Here is a 22,392-nt window from a genome sequence, read left to right as displayed (position 1 = left end):
TATTTTCATGCTGCTCATTCCATTGTGGGACTTGAACAGAACCCAGTCAGGGTCGATATGTCACATGACTTTCTACTCGCTGCTTTCCCATGCCATACTGCAGATGCCTGGGAGTCGATCCACAGAAGCCGAGGTGCATTTCTTACAGTACACACTGGCACTTCCCTGCCTCCTCGAAGCAATCCACCATCTTCCTCAAATCTAAGTCAACACCGAGGCCGAGTGCGTGTGTTGCGCATTTGTGTGCGTGAATGTTTGTGTGCGGTGCAGTAGTGGTGGGAAGAGGGAAGTCCCATGGTGGAACCCTTCTAGAAAACTGGAGGTTTTATTATCGTGATGCAGGACACAATGTGAACGTGGACCTTGCAGGCTAGATGGAGCAGGGGCAGTGTCTCGAGTTGACTGACTGAGGTGGCATGGGGGCTGTGAGTCTCACCTCCAGCTCTGGGTGCAGCCGTTGGCCCATGAACTTATAAGACCTGACACTTTGTGGGCAAGTGCACAGAGGTAATAGAAATGGCCAAATGAAAGAGGTTTGTGTTTGGAGGCTTGGGGGCTGTGGTGTTGGTGGCATTTGGGAATTGTAAAACAGCATTGAGTCAAATGTCTTTTTCCTCAGTGTAAGAGAATTTCAAAGAGATTTCTGTCTCTCACTGATTGACAGCATTTTTGACTGATGGATTTTGGTAAACCTTTTGTTCATAGATGGAAATAAATAACCAATTAACTTGTTAAGGCCCAGATAATTAATATAGGTGTGGAATCAAGTGTGTTAGAATGATTCCTTGACAGCTAAAATCTGAACAAATATCAGCCTGACTGAAATGAATTAACCTCCTGGTTTACTCTATGACCAAGACCAATATGAAAACATGACACATCAGCCATGCAGTCAGTAATGGAGAAATATCCTTCTCACTCCGTTGGCCAACTGTGGTTCATACATATTTAGCTATAAATACATGTAACTAATTACAACACCAAAGACTGTACATTCCAAACACTTCTCACTTCTCACAGTTGTTATTTCATTTATTTATTTATTTTATTGACAACAAAAAGGCTGTTGTTTTTATGTTAGCCAATTTAGCAATGTAGAAATATAGAAATATTTAAATATATACTTTTAATCTAATTCTTATAACAATATCTGTCTTGTTCTACTACCTCTTTGTCTCTGTCAAAGAATGACATAAAGTATGACACTGAAAGTTTTGATGTATGGACTTAGTAGAAGCATGTTAATTCAGTGTCATCCATCTATTTCATAAGGCATCAATTTCTTTGGAAATTTGTTTGATAATACTGCCCTCTAGTGTAGAGGAACTTTAGTTGCATGGTGGAACACATGTCTATAGGGATGCTTTTTAAGGAATGGGTTGTAAAATTACGGAGGCTGAAAGATTGAATCAGTGGCTATTACAAATCGCTTCTGTGATAAAAGTCCATACACCCACACAGTGTAACCCAGAGGAGGCCTTTTATTATAAGTCTGAAATTGAGAAAAATACAGGAAATTGATGTAGTCCAGTGGAGGGAGTCTGTGTGTAGGCAGATTCTTCAAAATGACAGAAGCATAGCCAAAGGCAAGGTTTAGTGTTTGAACACTAATGCAAATCCATTTGTTTGTGAGCACATTTCTTTACTGTGCACACTATACAAAACATAATATTTAGATTTAGTGATAAATGTCAACCAAACCCAGCATGCTATAATTTGACTGCCTCATCCGTAGTCTTATCTCAGCAGTAAACAACTTCACATGGTTGTTAAAAAATAAAAAACAAAAAATGCATAGCTCACAGACAAAATACAGTGTGCTAAATTAAATGCCTCATTTGTGGCATATAGCTATTAATGTGAGTGTTCTGGAATATGCTGTTTCCTAGTCACATATTTAGGCTAATATTAACATAGAATGATGCAGCTACGTGTTTTGTTAGCCTAGAACTAGGTTTAGCAATTCCAGAGTAATACTCAACAAACCGTATTTTTGACAGAATTATTGGGTGCATGTAAAAGTATATACTAAAAGTATTTAAATATAACAAAAGTATTTAAATGTCCTTAACATGTTTTTGACTATTTTTCATTGTTTCTGTTTTTAAGTCTTTGGTAAAGTTTCACTATCAGTAAAGCTTAATTAAGTTCATATCATTACGTTCAATCATATCATTTTTAATGACTGACAATCATTTTATAAAAATCGTATCACCAGTGGTTCAGCATTTATGATTCTTGTGATAAAAAGTATAGAAATTAGGTTCAAAGTCTAAGACTATGGACATGACATTTCATTAGTGCCCTCCTTTTGGAGTCATTAGATTCAGGTTTACAGTGACACAAGCAAATATTTAAAGCAACCTGTATCTCGAAGACACACACAGGCCTGCTGGTACACAGACCTCGAGAAGCTTAAGGGAGAGACTACAGGCAAGGCAAGCTTTGTCTTACACTGGGCAAACTCAGTTGGATTTGACTTTAACTGACTTTCGTGTTCTGTGCAGCATGTTAAGGAAGGTGTTGCTCTTTTGTGCTGTGGCTGGTAAGCATCCTCTGTCTGTCTGAGTGAAAATAATTAAGGAAAACATAGGCTCTTTTTCATAATGGGTTGTTTGGGCATTACACATATATACAGTATATACAGTATATACAGTCTTTGATGTTTTTTTTTCTGTATTAAAATAGAGCTTAGAGGAGGCTCCTTAAGAACAGATGTGGTCCCTGCAAAATACTGAAGGATTCTGGGGGGGGTTAAATATAATATTAGCCACTGTTTATTTGTAGAATCATTAGAATGAAGTGAGAACCAAAGGAACTTGTTTTCCTAGCAGTAGACTGTTTATAGGTCAATGCATCTGTTCTCTCAACAGGTAACATGCAAAAAAAAAAAAAAAAAAAAAAAAAAGGCATCATATATGGCTTAGTAAATCCAGTTCTGAAAATATTCACACCTTGCCAGACTGTTCTGGAGGAAGTAGATACTGATTTCTTTTTTATCTTAAATAATTTTGTGTCTTTTTTTTCCAAGATCAGGACTTTGATCATGAACTTTGACCCATGCCAACACAGCATATTATAAATTATCTATTATCTACAAACAACCTGATATCAGTTGCCATCTTGTGCTCCACAGTGACCAGAGCAAGTCTGATTGGTTAAGTCTGCAAAGGAAAGCAATAAATCATACACTGCTATTTGGAAATGACTGACTTATATTTGAATGGAAGCTACTCATGTAGACTTAAATTTAGCCAATACTATGGCTTTTCATTATGCTTGCTAATATTAGATTATGTATGTGTGTGTGTATAGGCCTTCAAGCCAGACCTTTACAAAATGATCCTCTTCGGTTCCAAAATGGTGGATGGATACTTAATGTCCCACAGATGGTCCAAGATCAATACATGTGTGAGTATGAACATGCTAACTACCATAGACAAGACAAGACCCTCTCGACCATTCCTAGCTGACCAGAACAATAGTCTCTCTGAAGAGTACAGCAGACCAGTACAATGGACATAAGTGTTAAAGAGAGCGCTTTATATATTTTAAATTTTAAAAAATGCATGGCAGAAAATCTGACTTTAATTCTGTCCACATGACTCCCTCCTTCACTCTGTTCTCATCTGAACTACGTATTTCCTCTTCTATAGATGAACCAGAATGGGAGGTTGTTCTTACTCCTGATAATGAAGCAAAGTTTCAGGACAATCCCAGCTGGAGATCTGCTCCCATTGAAGAGCGCAGGCAAGGCACAGAACCCTCTCGACGCTTTCTCATAGACCTCGACACCGGCATGCTGAAGGAACACAGCAGTGAGATGGATAGGAGAGTCTCAGGCTGTACGTGCCCTACAACATGGAGCATGGGCGGGTCTCTTGCTATGTGGTTTTTACCCAGATGTTGCACTGATTTAAATCTCCTCCTTTCTCCACAGTCTATAATTATCCATCCAACTATGAGTTCAGGCAGGGCACCCAAAACTCTCAGGCTACTCTGGTGGACATCAGCACCGGGCAGCTGTTGCCCCATCACTTGGAGATGCAGAGGAGCACAGCACCATGTGAGTGTTCCAAGTATAAAAGGCACCATCAACAGGCCATTTCAGAAACTCATACTTATCAAAGGAATCTATTCCACAACTCTTTAGGAGGGTGGGGCTGATGGGAGATGGAAATGGACAGTTGTAATAAACACAGTTGTGACCAGAATGACTCAGACATAGCAGTAGGATCTATACACAGGTTTACTGAGATAGGTATTAAGTGAGGCAAAGGCAAAAATCTCAAAACAGAGAACAGATAAACAGTCAAAATCCAGAGAGAACTCAGAACTCAGAACTCAGACACTAGCAATCCTTTGCAACAACTGCAGGGACAAGTGGAAGTTATATAGGGAGGTTCATGAGAGTAACTGGGAACAGTTGCATATGATCAGTGATCATGGAGACAGTCAGCACTCAGGAGACGAGGACCTCTGGTGGCAAGAAGGGCAAACAGCCAGGGCATCCCTGATATTATGAATGTATCAACTTATAATTTGTATTTTAAAATTCTAATCTTGTACTTTTAAATTTGATTATTTCTCCAGTGGATGAGTACAGTCCTGCCACCCTGATGACACTCAGAAAAGCTCAGATTGACATGGAGAGCACTGATAGTGTTGCTATAGACACAACCCATGAAGTAGCTCCACCTGAGCTCCAGAAACAGGGCACAGAACCCTCTCGACGTTTCCTCATGGACCTCAACACTGGCATGCTGAAGGAACGTAAGAGTGAGATGGACAGGAGAGTCTCAGGCTGTAAGTAAGACTTCCAAAGAATACCTGTGCCAACATTATAACACTCATCTTACAATGGGTGTGATGATCCATGGACTACTGTGATCTTTCTGTCCATAGTTTACAACTACCCATCAAACTATGAGTTCCGGCAGGGCACTCAAGACTCACAAGTCACTCTGATAGACCTCAGGACTGGGCAGCAACTTGAGCCACTCTCTGAGATGCAAAGAAGAGCAGCACTAGGTAAGTGTGCTTATGTCAAATGGCTACTACAGTCAACCTGCATATGTACTTATTGAGATGCATGGAAATTAATAGAAAAGTGGCAAATTGCTCACATGACAGTAATTACATTACAGGTTATCACTTACTATGCTAACACCGTTATTATATTTATTTCTCAGCAGTGTCTGAGGATGGACAAAGTACTGTCCAGTCACAAGGCATTTCAAAGGAACTGCAAAATAACCACATCGTAGAGAACAATGAGGGTACATATTGTGGATAAGGTGTGCATTAGGTGTGTGTTGTGTTTTGTGAGTGTGTGTAAAACTAAACGGGCACCTTATTTGATCTTCACCACAGTAGAAGCTCGAAGCATGCATCTCTACCAGCCTAAACCCCTGGAAAATAATGAAGGTGAGCAGAGAGCTTAAATATTTATATCTATAAAAAGAGCTATTTTCAATATTATCTAATCTAGTACCATTCTTTCCAGTGATTATTTCATCAGTAATAGAGGGACCCTTTCACCCAAAGGAGTTCAGACATGGTATGAAAAATAATCATGCTAATATAATAAGCAACCACATCATGAAGCTTGCTGAAACAAGGAAAAGTGGGGGTGAGTAAAAACAGCACAGCATGTATATAATACTATCCTTTGTTCGGTTCTATACTTAAAACCATACTAAGTATAAAATAATGACACAATGAAAACATCTTGCCATTTTTTGCAGCACAGATTGTAGAACATTTTTCTTTCTTTGAAAGTAAAATTTAATATTAAATGTTATCAAAACATTAAATATTTATGATTTTATATTATAAAATAATGTTTGACATCTATATTTACAGTGTCAAAGAAATGGTATGTGAAAGCTTTGTTGTAAATTATTTAGTGAGTATTATCAGGAATGTATTACTGTTTTTGAAAGGTGAGGGACTTGCAATCTGCCAAGGGATGATTATTCATGGAAAGTGTTATCATCTCAGCCCAAATGCATAAACCTTCAGTGAAGCAGAGGTAAACCACTATTCTTCATGAACCTGCTCAAATTAACTGGGCAGCAATTATAACATGTTATTGTATACTTAACTGAGTCTCAATACTGACATGAACAGTGGGGATGTTCAAAATGGGTGAGATTCATAGTGTTCTGTCCACCGTTACTGAACACTTTTACTGTTTGTGTGTGGCTCATTTGTGTGTGATCTGAACCCAAACAAACAAACAACATATGGACTCTCAGCTCACACTCTAACAAAGTGTAGATCATTTCGGCTATGGTGCTTTCTGATCTTCATGCCTACACTATAATATATAATAAGTGACTGAAGTCATCAAGTACATGGCAGGGTAACTATATAACAAAGTAACAAGTAGGTTACAGAATAAATAGACATGAATTGCAGGTTGCATAAGTGTAGTGACCTGTTATCAATAATTTGAAATTTCAACTTTGAACTACCACTGTGTCGCATAAAAGGGCAATGTCTATCTAGAATGAGAAAGACTAGATTGTAGCTTCTTAACTCCACTCTGGGCTAGTACAATAGATATTTTTCTTCACAATATATTTATATGATTTGCATATTTTGCTATGTCACAACAGCAACAACAACAATAATAATAATGTTTTCTTTCTCTCCGTCACACATACACAAAACACAAACACCAATAGATGACAGTTGGTGGACAACAGTAGACAGTAACCTGAAGAGGTTTTCCACTTGTAACAGCACAAAGATCCATCTCAGTCATCTCTGTCTACACTGAATATGTTATTCTTATTAAGCAGAGCATGCCTTAATCATTTAGCCAACTGAATAGATTCAAAGAAACTTCATGTAATTGGATGCACATGAAATAATATCATTGTGTTTTCTTATCAAACTGTAAGTAAAATGCCTTTGGATGGACTTTTGTGTAAGAGGGTTATGCTTGCAGCTGTATTCAATAAATGAAGTTGTTTGCCTAATTATAAAGATGGGTGATCTTGGTCATGTTGTCTTATATGAAACCATGATCCATGACTGTAATAAAGCAATATTGAGCACATCATAATGTGTATTTGTATGTTTCACCTCAGACAACCAGAGAAACCTTATTTATAGTAACCTGTAAAATAAATGTATAAAACGGTATAAAAACGTAAGCAATTTAAATTGTTAAAAATTATTACTTCTACAACCGGCATACAGCCAATTGGGGTAAATGTAATGTAAATTATTATGAGGCGTAATTTATGTAAATAGAACAAAATACAGTCTTTAATAGACTAATTAACAAACGAAATACACGCATAGCAAAGTTAGCTATATATCATACATAGGATGCTTACATACGAGTTAGTGAGATTATGAACGGAGATTATAAAAACATGATTTTTTTTCCACAAAGGAGAAATACTTGGGATATGTATTGATTTATGATGAATTGCAAAATAAACAAATCTGTGCCGAATAAAGCCTGTCTGCGAATGCACCTCTGACCCAAATGTTGTTGCTAAAGGGATTGTGGGACATTAGGCGGTCGTCTTAGCTACACTGAATGTGATGGCGACCAACATCGAACAGATTTTCAGAGATTTTGTAATGAATAAAATAAAAGAAATCGAGGACGAAAGCCAAGATAATAGGTATTTTTCAAATCTACTTTTACATGTTCGTAATCTATGTGGTTAGCTTGCTTATCGTCGTCTTTAGTTTAACATTACTAATGGTACTATGGCTGGGTGGCCGGTTGCTTTCAAATGAGCTAGGCTAGCTAAAATAGCCGGTAAGATTAATAGCGAACATGGCTAGTTAGCTAACTAGCTTGCTGGACAACTTTGTAGGCGCAAAAGGCAAAACTGCATTAGGAACGTGCTGCTTTGCGCATTTTAAACAATACTGATGTGTAGACGTGTCTCAATAGAGTAGTTGTAGCTTGCTAGCTGTCTATTCGGATGCTTAATAATATCTTGCGTAATTGAGAAATGCTCTGCGGCTGAGTTTGGTCTGGTGGTTCACCTCAGCTAGCTAGCTAGCTAGCTAGCGTAAAATACCTAACTTAACGGCACTGGATAACAGGATGTAAATTAACCGCATCAACTGCAAGCAGTGTGATACCAAGACAAAGCAACCCTAGCTAGCTAACTATTTTAGCTAACTAGTCACATCAGAGCAAAACAGCTTGAAAGTCTGACTGACATTAGCTAAGCTAGTTAACTAGGTTATCTATCTAGCTAAGATAGTGCTAGCTAACTAACATGAAGCCCCACCAAAACTAAAGTGTTCAGGCATTTGGTTAATGGTTGCTTGCTTATACCCCGTTTTTAACGACTGAGGTATGTTATATTCTGAGCTAGCTAGCCAGCTTGGTTAGGTATCCTGGCTATCTAGCCAGGAGCAGCATGCTGGGTAGCTAGCTGATGTTTAATGGACTAGCTCGTTAAGAGAGAGACACCACTGAGACGTTAAACTATTTATTGCATACTTTTTTAGGTTTACAGGTGCTAACGCTGGATGTACTGAAATTGTTGGATTTGATGCAAACTGTTAAAAAAAGAACGGCTGTTGTGTTATCTTATTCTTTAGCTATCTTTTTGTTAGTTTACACAGTAGCCAGTTGAGAGCCAGTTTCCTTGACATGGATTAGAAAAAGGAATCATTGTTGTTGGTTTTTTTTTAACGTCTCTCTTTATTCAAGTTTAGGGTAGTCCTCTGTCTAGGAAACTATGCCTATCCCTTAAAGTTCCTAAATTCAGGACCATCCGTCAAATATACCTTAATATAAAATGTATGAATGCAAGACGTTCTGTTCTATTTCTTTACTAATCGTTTGTATGTATTAATATATGGGCAATAGGAAATTGTATTGTTACTTTCTGTAAACGCAGGATACGTTATTAAAATCTAAAACCTGAAAACACGACTGTTTATTAGAAGAGTACATTTACACCACTTTTTAGATTGGATTACATATTTGATACCGAAGTAGGGAATCAAGCTTGATTTGTTATATTTTTTAAATATAATATAGAAAATGTAATTAAAATTTTCAAATTCTATATTACATGCATTGATTAGGCACAGTGACTGAGGTTTGGTGGTCATAGGTTTAGCTTTATTGCCTAAAGGACCTGGGTTCGAAGCTGGATGTGGTTGCTGCCCTCAGCCTTTGCTACACACAGAAAAATATAAAGTTAAAATAAAATAAACAAACAAAAACTGCAAATTAGCATTTCTTTGTGTAAAAAGTGTAACAGTGAAATAGTGCAGTTTAACTGCCTCCTATAAAACCTATAATGCCTTTGAACCTTGACTAAGAGAAGGAACCACAGTTTTAAATTTCGATTAAGGCAACATAATATAGGCTTATTGTTTTGTCATTGATGATTTTGATACTAGTCACATTGATGTTATTTAATATTGATGGTTTCTGAATTTTCTTAGTATTTAAATTATGTTTCTGTATCATAGAGTAATGAAGAATAATGATTGTCAAATATTTAGGGTATCCATCAGCCACAGTTATAAAATGATTATTCATCACTGCTGTGGAATGAATTGCAATTGTGGTAAATTATAATTTATTAATTGCAGAGGCCAGTACTGTACTTATGTAAAGGTTGTGCCATGCCAAGAAACCTTTTTTTTTCTTTCAGTCATAAAAGCCAGGCAGATTCCAATGATGGGGAGCCACACCGTGACCAAGGAATAGGAATAAACAAGGAGGTGCATCCTGCTGAAACAATAGGTATAACCATAGGTAAGCCATCACTATATTTTTCAGGAAGCTCTACCATACAGAAACTCTGGTTTAAAATGCTCCATATTTTTATTCTCCCTTTAGATAAAGTCACAAATGCCAGCTCCCAAGACAACAGCAAAGAGGAAATTATTACTAAACACAAGAAAGCAAAAAAGCACAAAAAACACAAAAGCAAAAAGAAGAGGAAGAAACATAAAGAGGAAAAGGAGAGCAGCTCAGAGTCTGAATCAAATGGAGAGAATCAAGAAAGGTATGATGCAGTCATTGCTTCTTCTGATAGGTTTACTTCTACATGTTGGTTTCTTTGTCTTCTTAAAAAGTAGTTAACCATCTTAAACTGCTTCCTTTTAATTTTTTTTTTTTTTCCAAATGCATGCTTGCATTGATCCATGTTCTGTTAAGTTTACTTCTTTTCTCTGATGCACTTTGAATTTTAAACTAAAGAGTTTACTGAGCTGTATAATTGTATAAACAAGAAACCCAGCACGGATTCTTCGATTTTGACTTTACTGCAGAGAATTTTAGTGTTTGCTATGTTTTGAACTATATTTGAATTTGGAAATGGCAGTTGATTTGACTAGAGTTTACATGTTTTCAGTGTAAAGAAAAAGAAGAAGAAGAAGAAGAAAAAGAAAAAGAAAAAGCACAAAGGAGGAGAGAAAGAAATAAAGTCTGGCTCACGGTCTGGGAGCTCCTCTGGCTCTGAATCAGAATCTGAGCATGAAATAAAACCTTTCAGTGGTAGTACCAAATCCTCAACAGGGGAGATTTTGGCAAAAGCTGAACTTTGTGACGGAAGTAATGTTGAGAAACTTCAAGATTTACCTGATATTGTTCCTAAGGTTGAAGCCACTGCTGACAAGAACAACGAAACTGAAAGAGGCAATGAAAGGAAAAGAAGCTCCAGTCAATCTAAAGCATCCCAACAGGAGAAAACTTTGAGAAGACAGTGTTCACGTTCTAGGTCAAGAAAAAGAAAGTCAGGACAGAGATCTGGATCTCGATCACCCAGAAAATCCCGAAGATCAAAGTCAGCATCTCGTTCAAGGGAAAGTCCCAGAACACAGTCTCCACAGCAGAGACGGAGAAGCAGATCTAGGTCAAGGTCACAAAGGCGAAACAGGCGGTCCCGATCTTATTCAGCCAGAAGAGGCAGACATTCACGATCCAGGTCAAGGTCTAAGCGAACTAGATCAAGATCTGTTGTAATCTTAAGGAAGAATAGGAGATCTCGATCAAAGTCTAGGTCTCTCTCTCGTCACCTTTCCAAGCGTTCTAGATCTAGGTCTCAGATAGGGACAAGACATTCCACATCTAGGTCCCAGTCAAAATCTAGGTTTTTTGAAAAAGATTGTCAGCCTGCAAGTGAGACTGAAAAGAAAGATACTGTTGCAGAAACAAAGAATGACCGTAGCCCTGAAATACAACCTCTAAATGGAAGAGAAACTGGAGATAAAATCCAACAAATTACTGGGATCGATGAGCTTTCCTCTGCTACTATTGCAAAAGATGGCAATAACAGTGATGGCCAAGCTAAGGGTCCCATTGGATCTTGGCGACCTGTTCCTTTCTTGAATGACACCTCTTCTGCTGCTATTACTGTCCCCACTGAGACCAAGCCTTCTGTGAAGTGCACTACACCTGAGGTGCCTTTGGATGTGAGGAACATTTCAGCAGATACTAGTAAAGATGCGGATTATTGTGTTAACACTGAAAAGAAAGAAGAAACTATCAGTATAGATTTGAAAGACAACCAGATAATTAAGCAGAAACATTCCAAGTCAAGATCCAAATCCATATCACCAACTGATCGAAGGCACTCAAAATCAGCCTCAAAAAAGAGATCAAGATCTAGATCTTGTAAACGAAAGAGGTCCAGATCATCATCCCAGAACAGCAAGAAGTCTCCTGCACGAAGAAAAAGATCTAAATCTAGAACACGGACTAAACGTTCAAAGTCACCTAAAAATAAGAAGTCAAAATCACGTTCACCAGGCCAAAAGAAGAGGTCTAGGGCCTCTGACAGAAGTAGACGGTCAAGATCAAGACGTAGATCTCGCTCTCGGTCAAGAAGATCGAGGTCTGGTTCTCGCCGAAGAAGAGGTGGTTTCAGGAACAGAATGTTCAGTCAGAGGGATAGGTGGAAAAGAGAACCAAGCCATTCACCTGTAGTCATCTTGCGGAAGAAACGATCAACATCTCGAACGCGCCGTAGCACCAGCAAGACACCTCCACGCCTTACTGACCTTGGTAAGAAGTTACATCACGTATCCTAACCATAAAGCCCTTTACCTTAAAGCTCACATCATTTATAAATGAGGATATTCACTCTCCCTTTAACTTGATTTGTGTAATCAGCCACGCATAGTGTGAAAGTAGTACTCCTACTGTTGTATACACACCATTGATCCGGTCATTCGGGAGGCTCTTGGCAACTGACACGTGACTAGGTGGCTTTGCGTTCTGAATAAACAGATAAAAACATAAGTCAGTGAAGTAATTTATATCCCCTTTTATGAAATGCATGGGTTGATGGCCTGGAAAGTGATTTGCCTGTGTGATGGTTTAATTATGACATGGTTCAGATCTAGCTAAAGAGTTTAATTCCAATATGTCTTGGTGTACTGAACTGTATAAAATGGACTGAATACATTTTGGATAGTTTTGAAAGCATGAGATATTAATTAGTTGTTAATAGTGATTGGTTGGTTATTGATTAAGAGTTTTTAATGCCATTATGTTTTGGTGCAAATTAGACATTTTGAGAAATGTGCATGTTTTCTAGTGTATTATCAAAACATTTTAAAATGTAATGGATTTTCTCTACTTTGTCGATATTAAGTATTGTACCTTTTCAACTTGGGGATCAGAAAAGTTAACACATGGAATCACATTATAAAATATTACACTCGTAGCAAAAAAAAACATTACTTTTACAATTTGATTAATATTCACCATGTCAAGAAACACTTTCAGAAGCTCTGTTATTTATGCATGTCATGTTTTTAGGTTTCTAAGGAGTTCATGCACACTAATGACAATGCAGTTTGTCTGCCATTTGTTTTATAGGCTTTTTTTTGCTTTTTTTTTCAAAATACATGTGCTATGCTCAGAGAGGTGCTCCATGGCACTGCAAAGAAAAACCTGCCCGTACTGGCAAAGGAATCAGATAACAAAACTGCTGAGATGTTTGTCTTATCTCAACATTAGGGGATATGTTGCTAAAGTAGCACCATTAACATGATTGATAGAATTGTGATGTATGGTCCTTCTATGCTTTGGATGATGGTGTTTTATAAGCAAAACAAAGTAACAAAGTTTTACTAGGCATAAAATTAGTACTCTAATGTACATTACAGCATTTTAATTGTGAATAATGCATAATATATTACATTTAAAAGCAATTTTAATTCTGTTGATACACAAACACTGGCAATATGCTACCATGAAACACTGTGTACTGTCGCTAAAAGAGGTTTTGAGGTTTTGAAAACTTGACCATGAAGTATCATGAACAGCATAATGGATTCAAAGGTCTTTTAAAGCCGTTAGCCATGTAATTGCTTGGCCTATGTTTGACCTCACTCCATCCTCCTTACAGATAAAGACCAGTTGCTCGAAATAGCCAAGGCTAATGCTGCAGCCATGTGTGCTAAAGCTGGGATGCCTGTTCCAGAGAGCCTTAGGCCCAAAGCCATTCTTCAGCTGCCATTGCCAGCCCCGAATCCCACACCTTTGTCCCTGCCCCTGCCCCTGCCTGTTATGGGTGTGCCAGGGATGGCCAACATGACCATGAACGCCGCTATGGCTAGCATGACGGCTGCCACCATGACCGCCGCCCTGTCCAACATGGGGGCTCTTGCAACCATGCCACAGCTGCCCCCCTTGCCCACAATCACCAATAAGCCTCCGCCTTCAGCCGCACCAAACATGGCCACCATTGAGGAAGCTAAAAGGAAAGTGACGAAGCAGGCCAACAGCTACAGTATCAAAGAGCTAACAGAAGTAAGTGTTGAGTGACCTGTAGCGATGTTTTTGTTTTTGTTTTTTGTTTTTATTCCCCCCCCCCCCCCATCATTTCCTTTCATCAAATGATAATGGGTTGCATATTTTTTGGAAGTATAATCTTAAAATATGTACATCTGTCATCTTCAGAAATGCAAGAAGATTGCAGAGAGCAAGGAGGAGATGGCCATTGCAAAGCCGTATATGTCGGATGATGAGGAAGACGAGAAACCTTTTGGAGGGGTTGCCCTTAAGGAGAACAAGGGCATCACCTTCAGTCTCAGTGTAGGCATCTCACTCAAGCAGTGCCTCTCTCCCTCTCTCTCTCTCTCAGTGTGTCTTTGTGGATGAATATTGATGAATATTTAATTTCTGGGACGTCAGATGCAGTTATTTATAGACTGCTTAACTGAACCATTTTGTGTAGTGTTTGAGTTTGAGAAATAGAAGTGTACTCAATTTCATGAATGGTTGAAGATGGACTCTTTCATACTTTCTCTGTGTTTCTTTAATTATTTTTGACCTCTGTTTAAGCCAGGTTGATGTTAAATTTGTGCTTTGCAAACATTTGCTCTTCAACCATTCATGAAATTGAATACATTTCTGTCTTTCCCTAATTTTACAGTAACCCCCTCCCCCTCCCCCCCTCCTGTGCCGCCATGTCCCTCCCCCTCCTTCAGAACCCCTCGGCGAAGCCGGCAGTGAGGTCAGAGGCCGCCTTCGCCAAGGAGTTCCCAGTGTCTTCAGGTTCCCAGCACCGCAAGAAGGAGGGAGAAGGAGCATATGGGGAGTGGGTGCCTGTGGACAAAAAGATGGACAAGGTGGGGTCCTCTGGGACCGAGGACCAGAGCAAGGACAACGACAGTGTCTTTCCCGAGGCACCAGCACAGGTTGGCTCTCACCGCACTAGCCTCGCCCCATGGTACACTTTGAAAGTCGCAGCAAGTTCTGCATGACCTTTAACCTGTGTTCTTCTGCGTCCTCAGCCGGTGGACATCACGCTGGCAGTGAGTGAGAGGGCAGCGGCACAGAAAAGGCTGGCAGAGAACCCCTTCGACATCAGTGCCATGTGCATGCTTAATCGTGCCCAGGAGCAGGTGCGAAAGACATTCGTGCTGATGATGATAATTTGGGGCATTGCTAACAAATCATGAGTTATGTAAGGGTTGGATTTAGCTCGTTTAAATGAGCCTTTCTTTTGAAGTCCAAAAGTAGTATGCCAATACTACAATTCAGATTTGAACCACAAATGTTAACAAGGAGGTAGCTTTTCTAAGCAAAGTTTTTACATAAAGTACACAGAATGATCAATTGAACCTGATGTGTTTAATAGGTGGACGCTTGGGCCCAGTCCAACACTATCCCAGGCCTCTTCACTGGTTCCACAGGTGCTCAAGTGCTCTCCTCTGAAGAGCTGTCCAACAGTGGTCCACAGGCTTGGATCAAGAAGGTAAAGCTATGACCTTGTATGTAAATGTTCAACACTTACACTGGTTCAACACTGTGGTTGACATTTTGTGTGCTTTGTTTAAATGCATCTGGCACAGGATAGACACAGAGATAATGTGTAATAAGCTTTTTATTAAAGGTATACAGTCATCTTTGTATCAAAATAATTATTTTGCTCCTTACTCCTATTGGCAGCTTCAGTTGGGCTCCCACCCCCAATAATACATTAACATGTACAAGCCTACATATAATGTGAGGCAACATGTAGAATGAAATGACTTCCCACAATTCATGCAGCTTACCAAAAATCCGTAAATATTGCCATCTGTTTTGTCTTTGCCAATTTGCTGTACCCACATCAAACAACTGCTTATTAAGATCATCTTAGACATTTTCTTAAGGCTCAGCTTTTGTTGTTCCTTGCTGGCATTTTGATTGGGTGACGTCTTAGTAACCAAGGAAACAAAGTGAGGGGAGGCTGGAACTTTTTTACTTTCAGTATATATTTACAGGAATCAGGCCAGCGTCACAGAGCAAACAGATGGAATCACTTGTTTGCAGTTTGTCAATTTAAAATGCAGATTTGGGTTAGGAATCCCTCTCTCTTTCAGAGACCAGTTATAGCTTGGCAAAATATTGTAGCACAGTTAATACATGAAATCAAGTTAATGCATGAAACACATGAAAGTACTTTAAAATGACATTCATAAAAATGGCCAATAAAAACATAAATCCCGCAGAATTAAAGGTTGACACTCCCTTAGCATCCGGATGGTAGTCATGCCCCCTGTTTAGCAGGGACCCTAAGCCAACATCGCAGAAAAAAATTTGCTTTGTTCTTGTTTGTAATAAGGATAATAAAAACTATGAACTCTGACATGTTCTAAACTAAATAAATTCACAAGATAAACGCAATTACAAAAGGCAAACATACTCAGAGAGTCACAGTAAGTTTCTAACTAATGTGAAACCAAAAAAAACAAAAAAAAAAAATAGCAGAGGCATGTACTGTTAGCTTTAAGGCACTATTTGTAATCAGCATTATTATATTGCTCACCATAAGTCTCACTTTAGTTGCCTAAAGAACTGGTATGTTTCAGAGTTTGCTTGGCATTATTATTAAGAAAAGTGTCATGTTTTGCAATCACAGTGCATTACTCTGTAACAATTATAATGCAAATTAAAATAAATGCAGTTTGGAGAAAACCCATGTCACAAGCAAGTAGCCTGAGCATATGAACTATTGTGCCTAAACCAGAACACAGCTGCTTCTGAAGGAAACTAAGAATAACCGTTGAATTGGCTATTTAGATTGGATTTCTTCTGTGGAGTGGGTGCACCTTTTCAGCAAAGACATTCAGATGTATGGGGGGGGTTTGTTTTGTTTTTTTTTTTTTTTTTTGTTTTTTTTTTGGGGGGGGGGGGTAAATTCTGTTGTAGCAGGTCTATTGCAGGAGGGGCACCACATCTCAGGGGTTGATTATAGTCTGCTTAGACAGTCTTCTTTGAAAGAGGAAGGAAGGAAGGAAGATCACTTGAAGTAAGTCACCTGGCACCCTCCTCTCCAAATGAGACTGGACACTAAAAATGGGTAAAAAGTCAAGTCAAATTTATAAGAGTGCTTTTTACAACAGATGTTGTCACAAAGCAGCTTTACAAATGTCCCGAGTCCAAGCCCCCAGTGAGCAAGCCAAAAGTGAGTAAAAAAATAAACATAAGAAATCTGTGTTGAAGAAAGGCAATACTGCCTTTTCTAGTTTTATTAAAAGTTATTTTATTCCAACCAAAATCACTTTTGTTTAATAAATCCAAGTGCATTTATATTGATATGTGGATTATGCCAGAAGCAGTAACACACCTGACCTTGCTATATCTGGTGGTTCTTATTTTAAAAAAAAAGGATGTATCGTTTGAAGGCTTTGGATTCTGACTATTTGTGTAATGCAATCCTGATATTCAGGCTTGATGATCCCATGTTTTTTTATAGAGTTCTTCTGAGCTAAATAAACAGCAGAGAAACGCCATGCCTTCTGCCGTGCTATATGCCTACGCACTGAGAGGGCACACAGCCGGTTTGATCAGTGGTGTGCTGCTGACGGGGTCAGCTAGGCTTAGTTATCCCCACACCCGCAGACCGGAGTCTTGAGCTGCTGCAACAGACACATTCTCAAACAGATCTGCATATGCCTGCCTATTATAAGAAGTGTGCAGCAGTCGTTCACACCTTAATCCAAAGCGCTCAAGTGTTTTTAAAAGGTGACCACTATGCAAATTAGTGAAAAGTTTATTAAACTTACCTGCAATTCTACAGTTTTTGAGTAATACATTTTTTTGAGTAAAAGATCATATGAACACCAACTGAGCACAGAATCTAGTTATTTATTTATAGATTTGGGTTTCAGTAGCTATCAGCATTAATTTACGGGGAACAGGGTTCCAAAACATTAAGTTGTTTTTCCCTCCTGACAGAAATGGGAGAGCTGGGGTGGGGGGGTGGCACGAACGGACGAGGGGTGGGGGTTCACAGTCTGACCTGTGAACTCTCACCCCTCTGTATGGAAACTTGTTGCAGGGTCAGTCCTTGTAGCAGCCTTGTTGCCATGGGCACTGTCAGGCCCCTTCTGTTCACGTCAGATGCTCGGCCGATGGTGTGGCCCTAGGTACGTACGTCATACAGCACCCTTACTTCTATTCATGTTGGATTCTGTGTTCGCCCTGATGAAAACATTTTTGCCATGTCTTTTGTGCGTGTTTCAACAGAACTGTGAGGGTATTGACCCCTTGTCAAGGGTGGTATGGATGGCCCTGTCAAGGAAGATGCTACCATTTTAAATATTTATCTGATTTTTTTATAAAATTTTGAATTATTGTCTCATTTAGTCCCTTGGACTATGCTTTTACATGTGATGTGTATGCTAGTTTGTTATTATTTTTACTTAAAATAATTAAGGGCCTTGGGGTTAATTATTTTATCAGATGCTTCACAATCCTGCTGTAAGTTTTTTGAAATTGAGATTTTTTTCCTTATCTCTTTGGGTAAAGTCAAGGATCCAGAAGTCCTTAGTTTGTCCCATAGATATACCTGTTTGCATTGTCTCTATACGTAGACATGTTTTAGCCTGCTTCTGTTGTCAGCCTCAGCATTTCTGTGCAGTCTCTTACTGTTTTCCTCTGCCTGTCTGCCTTCTCTCTCCTCTCTCTCTCTCTCTCTCTCTCTCTCTCTCTCTCTCTCTCTCTCATTCCATATCTGTCCCCTGCTCCATTCAGGACCAGTTCCTCCGCGCCGCACCCGTCTCTGGGGGTATGGGGGAGCTGCTGATGAGGAAGATGGGCTGGCGTGTGGGAGAAGGTCTCGGCAAGCACAGAGAAGGCACCGTGGAGCCCATCGTGATCGACTTCAAAACCGACCGCAAGGGTGAGGCCATCAAAGCACACGTTTGCACATTTGGTCTAGCATGCTGATGTCCACATGCAGGAACTCATGTGTTTTTGTTTGCATGGTTTGCCCATGCAGGACTGGTAGCTGAGGGGGAGAAGACCCAGAAATCTGGCAACCTAGTGGTGATGAAGGACCTTCTAGGTGGGTGGGGTGTATTTATGTCTCTATTTAGGCTAAAGACATCCAGACTCCGTGCAGTCTCACCTCAGAAAGTAATTGTGGACCTCCACAAGTCCAGCTCTTCCTTAGGAGAAATGACCAAACTGAAGGTACCACGAGCACCTGTACAAACAATTGTATGCATCTTCAGCCAACATTAAGAAAGACCAACACTGCGATGGGCCTGAAAAGATGGTAGGACAGAAGCTCTTAGAAGAGCAGCATAATAAACAGTATTGTTTATAAACAAAAAATGGTGAGGTTTTTAATCCAACCACCACCCTCTCAACTGTGACAAATATCAAGAGGCAGATCATTTTGTGGTGGTTGGTTGCTAAAAAAAAAAAAAAAAAAAGGGACTGGTGCACTTCAAAAAATAGATGGCATTGTGAAGGAGTGTTGTCTAGCAACACCATGGTATCAGCTAGAACACTGGTCAAAATGATGTTTTCCAGCTGGACAGTGATCCTGAGCATTCCTTCCACAGTTGACAGTGACACCAAGTAGAAAGTAAATTTTTCACCAGTAACTTGACTTGTTTGACTGAAGTTGTTAATTACACTACAACAAGCATTTAATCTTACTTGGTATATGTAAACATTTGCCCCATGGAAAATCTGATATAGTAAACTAAACCTGACATATATCTCTCTTGTAGATATAATTTTGAAACTACCTCTTAAGAAAATAAAGTCCATACACTAACTGACCTGAACACAGGAATATTTTGTGTTTTGAATGTCTTTAGCCTAGGTTTATTCAAACTGTAAGTACACATACTAGTCACACAACTTTTGAATTTACAGTTAGTCTATACACCATTCGTTACCATGCACGTTTCTGACCACATGGCTATGGTTGGATATTTTTGGCTGACAGATCACTTTCAGCCCAGCATGAAACACCCTCCCCAGATGCACGGACTCCCGCCCCAATACCTAACACATACCAGATCCACACCATGCCGTTACTATGTTGGTGTTAATGCTGTGTTGTGAATGATCCACAGCCCAAATATTAACTGGCTATAAAATATTATCTGGACAGATCCTGACCAGTGATGAATGGGGTACACGCAAGCTGATTAATAGTTCATGCCAGCGAATGAGTTGGCCTGTAACTGTACACTTATGTGGCCAGTGCGTGTATATAGAGGTAGGGTTTTTTATGACGAGTGTTAAAAATGTATTTATTCACTAACTGTCTGGTCTGTGCTTGCCATGGATTCCAGGGAAGCACCCAGTCTCAGCTCTGATGGAGCTGTGTAATAAGAAGAAGTGGCCCCAGCCAGAGTTTGTCATGGTGCTTCACAGTGGCCCTGACCACCGGAAGAATTTTCTCTTTAAGGTTAGCACGAGTATGTGTGTTGCATATGACATTTCTTAGGAAGGAAATTTGTCAAATGAACAGTTTAATTAAAAAGATGATGATTTGTTTTGATTTACTTATTTCAGGTCACCCATATGTGTATAGTTCTATTCTATATGGTTTATAGTTGTGTTCACTAAAACACCTGTTTAATAGGACTGGATATCATCGTTTGTTTCCCGGTTCAATTCAGTTTTAATTCACAAACTTCACGTTTACTATCAGTTGTTTTGATTCAATTTCAGAATAATCACACCACCATATTCCTTAGAATACATTACTGAGGATGCTAATCCTATCATAATTATTTTTGTTAATGAAATCAACAACATAAGAATATTGAGAATTAATCACAATTTTTAACCAGTCCGACTGTCCGGTTTATAATATACGCATAACAGGCAAGCTGCATATTAGCTAGCTAACTAGAGCTAGGCCAGTACAAACCAATTTGACATTAATTTATGAATTATAAAATAATTAAATCCAGTATACTTTAGCGATATACACTGAAATGCATTTAAAAAGTCTTATGTTTAGATGCTAAGATTTGTCAATCCACTTTAATATATTTCATTTATAGATTAAGACTGACCTTTTTATCCACACTCCATTCAGCAGTCTGATAAATCTCCACTTGCATGCACTGCAAGTAGTCATGTCCAACATTATACATAGGGCACCACGTAGTTTACACATTACCATAATAAGCAGCCTGTGAGTCCAGTCAAAGCGAGATGAGCAGCAGTTTGTTCCCTGTGTTTGGTACCTTTTTTTTTTTTTTTAATTACTTTAAAATTATAGCAGACTCAGGAAAACAAACTTCATGTGGACTTCTTACATTAATGTAGTTAATGTAAACCAAAAACTATTTCTATCCAATTGAATGAGGTGGGGAATTGGGCCTCAATTGGAGTAGTCAATTTCCATTGAGCTAATGGCTTAATTAACAGCTTATCAGGCTGCATGTAAACATGGCTACTGGCTGGTGTCATTCCTAGGACTATAGGTTACTATATGGAGTCTCCCTCAAGCTTTCATCATGCACATGGAGAGGTTCCCAGAGTTCAATAAATTATCAAACCAGGAGTAATGCATTTCTTTTGAACATTGAGCACTTCGACTACAGACGTTTGTTCAGTTATGTTTTGGACATTAATGACCTTCCAAGTCAAAGTTACTCCTAGTGATCCCATCATGGCTGATGCGTTCATTCCTTCTCTTTGTCTGCTGATAGGTGGTGGTAAATGGATGTGATTACCAGCCCCAGACAGCCAGCCCCAATAAAAAGCATGCCAAAGCAATGGCAGCTACTGTAGCTCTGCAAGCCATGGGAGAGGTAGCGGGAGACGGTGTCCACACAGGACCTGTGTTTACAGCAGCAACCAGCACCTGATCCAACACACACACACACACACAAACAAACAGCAGCAGCGCATTTCATCGTGGTGAAAATAGACACTGCACCCCAGCCTAAATAATTTCTTCTTTGACTTTGTAGATAAAACACATACATACCGGATACGTAATTTCCAGATTGAGAATGCATTTTGTTTAATTTCTAGTACTTTATTCTGATTTTGGTTTTCTTGTTACTTGTTTCTGTAGCCATAGTAAGTCATGACCTTTAACCTAATGAAACAAATGTATGCCCCTCCAGACATACTTGTAAAAGTGAATGTGCTTGAAAATTAATATTTGCGATGGGCATTATTTCACAGAGAAAAGCTCTCCAAGTAACTTTAGCCAAAAAGTCATGAAGGAGAGGTAACAGACTCGCCTTCTAGTGAGGCTTGAGTATCTAGCTGACAGAAGTCCTGCTTTTGCATAGTCCACGTGTTCCTTTTTATAGTTTCATATGCTGTACTGCAGTCGTAGTTTTTAAGTTTCTCGTGTTGATGCTGCTTTGACCCCAATTACTTTTTACTATTGTAAGTTTTATGCACGCTTTCTTAAAGCTTCATTTGAATGAATGATTTTTTTTTTTTTTGTTTGTTTGTTTTTTTCCCCCCTAATGCAACAATTGTTCATGTATTGTAGGGTTCGTATGTATATAATGTTATTTGGACCATTCTCACCCTTACCATTAAAACATTTTATTTTGATGAAAGCATGGTTTAGGTTGAAGTTTTTTATTTGGTAAAGTTGAAATAAATGGATGACTCAACAGTGGCTGTGACTCCTTTAATGTAATATTCTTTAATGT

The 22,392-nt window shown here is 39.0% G+C and overlaps 2 protein-coding genes across 8 annotated transcripts; both read left to right on the top strand.

The window, feature by feature from the left end:
• Positions 1-3,727: 3,727 nt before the first annotated feature.
• Positions 3,728-5,167, top strand: wu:fa56d06 (uncharacterized protein LOC795664 homolog; the record flags this gene model as incomplete). Its single annotated transcript, XM_035535098.1, has 5 exons — positions 3,728-3,905; positions 3,941-4,066; positions 4,594-4,806; positions 4,906-5,031; positions 5,148-5,167. Coding segments are annotated over 5 exons (663 nt in total), but the record flags the coding sequence as incomplete, so codon positions are not given.
• Positions 5,168-7,543: 2,376 nt separating this feature from the next.
• On the top strand, positions 7,544-22,358 carry LOC113582634 (SON DNA and RNA binding protein). 7 transcript variants are annotated; one of them, XM_027018512.2, is made up of 13 exons: positions 7,544-7,649; positions 9,660-9,751; positions 9,848-10,016; positions 10,365-12,016; positions 13,368-13,771; positions 13,922-14,056; positions 14,452-14,661; positions 14,758-14,868; positions 15,105-15,221; positions 18,488-18,635; positions 18,735-18,800; positions 20,050-20,165; positions 21,424-22,358. In XM_027018512.2, exons 1-13 carry the CDS (start codon positions 7,567-7,569, stop codon positions 21,580-21,582), a joined length of 3,462 nt encoding a protein of 1,153 aa, XP_026874313.2. In that variant the 5' UTR covers positions 7,544-7,566; the 3' UTR covers positions 21,583-22,358. The 7 variants fall into 7 exon arrangements, 6 of the variants coding, with proteins under 6 accessions (XP_026874313.2, XP_026874312.2, XP_026874315.2 ...); XM_027018511.2 differs by having other exon boundaries at positions 9,660-9,763; XR_003411175.2 differs by lacking the exons at positions 18,735-18,800; positions 20,050-20,165; positions 21,424-22,358 and adding an exon at positions 17,793-17,880 and having other exon boundaries at positions 9,660-9,763; positions 18,488-18,569.
• The last annotated feature ends 34 nt before the right edge of the window (positions 22,359-22,392 follow it).

The sequence above is a fragment of the Electrophorus electricus genome, chromosome 16 (assembly GCF_013358815.1).
Source record: "Electrophorus electricus isolate fEleEle1 chromosome 16, fEleEle1.pri, whole genome shotgun sequence".
NCBI lineage: Eukaryota > Metazoa > Chordata > Actinopteri > Gymnotiformes > Gymnotidae > Electrophorus > Electrophorus electricus.
The sequence above is the reverse complement of the archived record's forward strand: the minus strand, read 5'-3'. Positions and strand labels throughout refer to the sequence as shown.